Source organism: Ciconia boyciana, chromosome 1 (genome assembly GCF_034638445.1).
Source record: "Ciconia boyciana chromosome 1, ASM3463844v1, whole genome shotgun sequence".
NCBI classification, from domain to species: domain Eukaryota; kingdom Metazoa; phylum Chordata; class Aves; order Ciconiiformes; family Ciconiidae; genus Ciconia; species Ciconia boyciana.
Window position 1 is genome coordinate 120,255,345 of NC_132934.1, and position 7,018 is coordinate 120,262,362.

General features: G+C 47.4%; 1 protein-coding gene across 1 annotated transcript in view; it reads right to left on the reverse strand.

Annotated features, from left to right (window-relative positions):
• LOC140648061 (uncharacterized) overlaps nucleotides 1-7,018 on the reverse strand; it is a 35,981-nt gene extending 28,963 nt beyond the window's left edge. The window contains exons 1-4 of the mRNA XM_072853462.1: nucleotides 6,864-7,018; nucleotides 5,130-5,403; nucleotides 875-991; nucleotides 443-472 (exon numbers count right to left, since the gene is read on the reverse strand). Of these exons, the coding sequence (XP_072709563.1) occupies nucleotides 443-472; nucleotides 875-991; nucleotides 5,130-5,403; nucleotides 6,864-7,018 (576 nt within the window). The remainder of the gene's footprint in view (nucleotides 1-442; nucleotides 473-874; nucleotides 992-5,129; nucleotides 5,404-6,863) is intronic.

Here is a 7,018-nt window from a genome sequence, read left to right on the forward strand (position 1 = left end):
GGTCAAACACAAAGTTCTTACTGATTTCACTGATACTGAAGGGAACTCAAGCAGGAAGACAGCAACAATAATTTCAAATATTGGTTTTCTCTTTCTCTACGATGTGAGTCATTGTAAAACTGACACTTTGCAGCAAGCAAAAAACAACAAAATAATTCTATAAATCAGCCTAATATGCCTTATCATAATAGGTATGCACAAGCGTGCTTAGGTATATGCTTGCGCACAGGCTGGAGGCCAGCTATTTGAATTAATTTATCATTTTTAGCGTGAGTTAAAATGCTGTCACTGAACAGCATTTTATCTTTTCCCCCCAAATGAAACCTCTGGCAAACACATATAAACGAAGTAGGTCCTATTTAATTTTTTTTCTGTTTTAAATGTATTTTCCGCAGGAACTCACACAATTAATTTTGGGCACAATTAGAAATAGTGCACTTACACTAACAGCAGTGTTGCTCAAAAACATTGTCTGTAAAACAAAAAATCCAATGTGAACAAAATTGTTGGTAAAAACATAATTCTGTACTATAGACAAAAACAAAATATGGCTCCATTTTCAAATGCTGCCAGAAAGAAAAACTTTGACTTGTGGATGTGCGTCATAAACCACGATTTCATTTCACAAAGAAAATGTCCCAGCAGGGACCCAAAGCTGAACTTACAGCAGAGGAACAGGGAGCAAATGCCAGGGCTTTGCTCGGCAGCCTGGTTTCCCTGACACGGGGCTCCATCGCATTAAATATCGCCACTTAGAGACATGTAGGCATTTAAAGTAAAGCAGCAAGTACCAGAGCACTTAAACTCGTACGATGTAGCAACACTGCCCTCCTGCTTCCTAGTGATTCCTACCCTTTTCTCATATTCAACATACCTTGGGCCAAGAGATGTCCTGGGCAGTTGCTCCCACCACAAAAGTGTTGAGGGACTTCTCCTGCTTTTCCTTCAGTCTATTCAAATCTCCTTGTGCAGGCAGCAAAGACACATCTCGCTAGGGAAAAGAGGATAATAAAAGCCCAAAACTTTAATTTCTTGGTTTTCTCAGGGGAAATACATGCAGCTATAAAAATAATCTCAAAATTCGCTGTTTGATTTCTGGGTTCAGCTTAAGGCTTTATAACTCGGCTTAATGCTTTATAACTGAATTAACAACAAATGATAAAATTATAATTAATTAATCTTAGAATTGAAAATTGTTTATACCTGTTCTTTTCACTAGGTTAAACACAATGGAAAAGGTTAAAAAAATGGGGAAAATAGATTGTTGGATTGTATTAGGCTAATCCTGCTCTTTCTGCATTCAGTGTTTGGGTGATGGCAGGGAGGGAAAGACGCAATCCTCTAACCCTGGCCAGATTAAAATAAAAAAAAATTAAATTAAAATGCAATTAAAAATATTAATCCCTATGACCTGTTCCTATCTGGTCCTATTGAAACAGCCATCCTCTATAGGCCAACAGAGCAAACATCCTACTGAGGAAAGCAAGAAAAAGAAGAGAGGACACATCCTGTTCCCCGCACGGCTCGAGGACAGGCCCTGCAGCCAGATGCAGCCACTAACGCTGCTCCAGGAAATGGGTGAAGCCTGAGCACACCTACAGGATGACTTGGAGGGTTCATTTAAGCGTATGGTGAAGAAGCTAACTACTGTAAAGGAAAACAATGATGGAAACCATACCTTTTATTTTGTGTAATACTTCATGTAAGCCTCTGCATTTTTTCCTTCCAGAAACAAAAACAAGCCGGGATGTGCAAATAAACCAAGAAAACTGGAGGGAAGGAAGGAACAGCTTGCAAGGCAATTGTGAAAAACAAATAACAGCGGTAATGAGGAAGGAAAAGAAAATGCTTCACAAAGAGAGGACGTGGGTCGGGATTTAGAAAAGACTGGAAAGACTCAAAAGGTGCAGGAAAAAAAAGCTTGAAAAGGCTTATTGAACCCAGGAGGTGAACAAGACTGTGTAACAAAATGAGAAAAAGGAGATTTGCAAAGAAAAAAACCCCCCTGTTTTATTTCTGAGTTCTTATAGAACTGGATATTGCTGCTGACAAATCTGAGCCCCTGGTGTTCATGTGTCCCAAACTCTCCTGGACTTCCATCCTCCTCAGAGAGTGCAAAGCCAGCTTTGCACTCCCCTCAGTTGTCACACAAACGTTCACACTTAAAAGGTAAATATTTACCTGGTAAAAATTGTCTGTGTGTCTATGCCTTAGGAAGGACGTTTCTGCTTCCAAAGGAAAAAAAAATTAGAAAAAGCAGATGTAGGCACTAGTCATGCCTACTTTGTCACCCCAAAGCCCTTATGGTTTTCTGATTTGAACCCAAAACATTAACAATCTATAGATACCCAAACCATCCGCTCGAGCACTCTTTCCCATGTCTCCTTTACCCTCCTTCGTCATTGACCTGAACAAAGCTTTTTTTGGTTGGGAGCACACTCAGGAATCAACACGGCCATGCTCTCCACTGGCGCAGCCTGCAGCCCCTGCCAAGCGCACGCCCTCCAGGAGCACCATACAGGCATCACTGACACCTCTCACCCCCACGTCGGTCTCCCTTCTCTTGATGGGAGAGCTGCATGCGCAGCACCGTGTTTTCCTTCCAGAGAGCCTGGGGAAGAGGAGGGGGTCTGGGACTTTCGCTTATGTGTTGCTTCCCCAATGTTCACTGGCATTTTGCATCGTCAAACACCACAGCCGAACGGACCGACAGCTATTTCACTCAAACGTTACTACTCACTTAATTAGCATTGATCTGCACATTTGCCTCATGCTGGCTATCACCTTCTAGGCTTTCCATCCGTGTCGGGTTTTCCTGACATGTGGCATTACTTTGATGCCTGGGAGCTTGACTTTGTTCTGCACTCGAAGGTCATGCAGAGTGCTTTTTCAATGCATCCTTCAAGCCAGCTCCCTGACAATGACAAATCTTGGTTTATTGCCTTTCCTAAGGCCTCACAGTGTTTCCTAACAGACATCCTAGTGGTATTCTCAAATCCATCACTCTTGAAGCCAGATGTAAAGTAACCACGGAAAGCTGTATACAGCCATCAAACCATATGAACGGTTTTATAACTACTGGCAACCCACTGAACATTAAATATTGGATTAACATTCAACAGCTCTGCTGGTGCTTCCTGCACTTCGGCAGCAAGCTCTCCCCACTCTGTTGTATGCTCACAGAACAGGCTACAACTTTCTTTCAGGAAAAATCTCAAAATGGAGGGCTTCACTTGCGCTACGACAGACTCGCAACACGCAGCCAGAGGGAAATGGAGCAATGCAACAGGACCACAGACTGGGAGATGAGAGTGCTGCTGCTTTTCAGCCTCCGTGGAATCAGTCTGCAACTCTTTACTCACATGGCTGGCCCAGGGAAAAACACGTGCTTGAGTTGCTACCAACCTGAACCTACCCTCTTGCTCTCCTCCTCGCATGCCCCTAAGTGAGAACTGTGATCCCTTTGCGATTGGGACTGGTTTTCCTGTGTGCAAGGTGAGTCTTCCTCATGTTTGCTTGACTTTTTCCCCCTATGCACCGTAACAGGAGCACTTCTCCGAGCAGGAACAATTTGTTCTGAGAGCTGGCTCCTGGTGTCTGCGCTCCAGAGGTGCAAGCCCAAGTCCCAACACCGCCTCATACCTCCTGCCTGCTTTTAAGCAAGATCCTTCCTCAGCTCCATGTCCCTCTGCTGCCTGCCACTGTGCCTGGCACCTTACATAGGTCCAAACCCGCCTCTGATGCAGGATGCTGCAAGACCGCAGGCACTAACCTGACTCTGTAACACCCAGCTTCCACCTCAATAAAGCACAGGCAGGTCAGCTGCCACAAACATGGGCGATCCTGCCAACACAGGTCAGGCACTGCAGTCGTCACCTGACAACTATTTTAGTACACATCAGGGCAAAATAAACAGACACTGCTCAAACTTGCGGTGAGAAGCCCGATCCCGGAGGGATGCCAGGCAACTACTGTTGCCTGTGCACAGGCATTCCTCCCGACATGCTATTCTACATCCAGACACAGGCTACACCGTTTTTAGAGGCAGAAGGAGACTGACTGAGGGACTCCAGCACACAACCCAATAGAACATGCCAACAGACCCCTGACAGGAGTAATCACTGCGTTTAAAACACCATTTAAAGAAAGGTAACCCGTCAAGTTTGCTTATGTTGTAAGGCTCAGCCCCAGAGGACTCCGGCATATTTCCAACACATCGAACTAATTGTAGTTTACATTCGTTTCACTCTCTATTAGAGGTGCTCCACTTTCCAGGAAAACTAATTTGATCTGCAGTACTTGGCCAGCCACAGCTTTCTGCATGAAACCTGAGCACCTCTCTTCACTGAATGGGGCTTTGGGTAATAGCGGAAAACGTGCAGCGCGATCTGTGGCATGTCACCCTAAACATTGCTACACGCCGAAAATAGTTTCAGCTTCCTCCGCCTCGCGTAGTCTGGAAATAAAACATATGGAGTTAGCACGGCCGCTGATTGGATTTTGATTGTTCTGAAACGCTGCCAAGTTTAAAGTGGAGAGTGCGGCCTGAAAGGAAATACAGTAGACACTAGACAATTTATTTGTTTCTGAGCGGGGACCTGGCTGACGGGCTGCTTCGAAGGTGGCTAACAAGAGCAGCATGTTCCCATATGGAAACCATATGGGGAAATCGGCCAGGATCTAAAAACATGGCACAATATATGTTATCACGGCAACAGAAAAAGCAGAGCGCTGTAAAATCGGTGCCAATCACAACAGCAAATTGCTGATGGATGGTGCTGATAAATAACTAAAATAGTTAACATACCAGCAGGTTTTACATAAAATACTGCCGGGGCTGGAGAGGGAAAACGCACACGAGGTGCACTTGGGAAAGCGGCAGGGTAACGGCCGGCGTTACTAGTCAGATGTATGTGCAGAGCTCTCCTGGTTCAGCGTTGCATTGGTCCTACAAAACCGAGGGCCCCTAAAACCCTGAAAAAGGGGAAAAAAGCCCACGCGGCTGCCACCTTACTAAAGAAACCTGCGATCGTTTCGTCTCCTGAGAGCAGCCACATAAAACCAACCGAAAGCGCCAATATTTACATGTGGGAAAAACAATTTCGAGCGCCGGAGCGCCCAGGCCTTACCCGGGGCTGAACCGCCGCCCCAGCGGCAGGGCCCGCTGAGGCGCAGCCACTGAGGCGCCGCGGCCGGGCACACCGTCCCGCGGGGAAACGGGGCGACCCGTTGCTGCGGGAGCACGCCCCGCGTTCGGCCGGGGCCTCAGGTGGTGCCGGCGAAGCCTCGCCGCCACCTCCCGCGGCGGTTTCCGCGCTCAGGCCCGGGGTCTGGGCCGGGGCCGGGGCCGGGGCCGGGGCCGGGGCCGGGGCCGCAGCCACCACAGGGCCGCTGCCCTCCCGGCTGCCCGGCAACAGCCTGCCGCTGGCACACAGCGCCCCCGCGCGGCCGCACCGCGCCCCGCCCGCCCCGCCCCCCCGCGCTCCGCCCCGCCCCCCAGCTCCGCCCCGCCCCCCGCGCTCCGCCCCGCCCCCCGCGCTCCGCCCCGCCCCCCGCGCTCCGCCCCGCCCCCGCGCTCCGCCCCGCCCCTCCGGAGCTCCGCCCCCTGGCGCCGCGGCGGGAGCTGCCCCCCGCCACCGGCGCCGGGGTCCCGCCCGGGAGCGAAACAGCCCGGGCGGGGACCAAATAATACCGGAATGAAATCAAAAGGATTCCCTGAATTTGGCATGAATTTAATCGTCATTTTGACAGAAGAACGAGGAGAAATTAACCCTCTCCCCCACATTTGGGATGTTTTAACCCGGACTGCTTTCATACCTTTACTTTTTCCTTTTTTTAAAAGAAAAAATAAGGCCAAATTCACCTGGATTTAAAGAACAAAACTAAAAAACCACTGAAATAAATACTTAATCGCTAAACAAATTAAACTTTTCAATCAAAAAAACCCCCAACTTCAAATTCCTTTTCTCTTTTCATTTTTTTTGAGAAAGCAGAATTTTTTCCTGCTTTTTACAGACCCCAAAACATTGCTTTTCCACGGTTATTTTGCTTGAGTCAGTAAAGCAGAAAAGAAGAAATATTCACAGTTTCAACTCTGAGGGCAAAAGGAGGAGGAAATCATTGAACACGCCAAAGCACGGCCCATCCGGCAACCTGACAGCCACCAAGGCCACGTTTCGTACTGCTAATGAGCTGCTGAAATGTTTCCAGGACAGAAGCATTTTGTGCAAAAGCAGGATCCAGAGAGCTAAAGCACAGGACTGTATATAGGTTACACTACCATGGTCTTTTAGGAATAAGATCCCTTGTTTTCTCATCTCACGAGCTACTAACTGATTTCTCATGTCTTAAATGTTATGATTTTAAAGATATAGGGAACCGATTTTTTTAAACCTTTGTCAGTGGAAGAGGCATTAGCTTTTCCACATTAACTCTACAAGATTTATAGCTTTCCTTTTTGCCGCCGACAGGTCAGGAACTGTTTCACTGCTTCTGCGTATTTCTACATATTCAGTTCATGTCTTCAGTAATATTAAGACCAAAGCAGTGATTTTGTGTTTATTAAATTTATATATGATTTACGCACAAGGAAGACTGTTCCAAAGCCCACAGAAATCAACGGTATTTACGCTGACTCTGAGAAAAACCCTCTTGGGAAAATAATATATTTCATTACAGCTTTGACTAGCCCCAAACACTCAGTTCACTCTTCCTGGAAGACCCTTGTAGGAAGACTCCTGTGTGCTCCTACCCTGCGTCCCTTCCTACTGCTAATAGCGGTGCTGGCGCTACTCGAAACACGAAGACCCTAACAACACCGTCTTAACCCACAGACGTGCTGTTGGTGAACTTCAGGCCCTGACCTTTTGGGTCCATGATTGTCTGGATACAGGTGCCTTTGCGTGTCCTGCTGGGAGGGTTTGAGCATGAGCACCAAATCCAAAAACGTTCCAGAAACATCAAAGGTAGAGAGGATGAGAGAGATGTCCAGAGAAACCCGGACACACCACGCATCCAT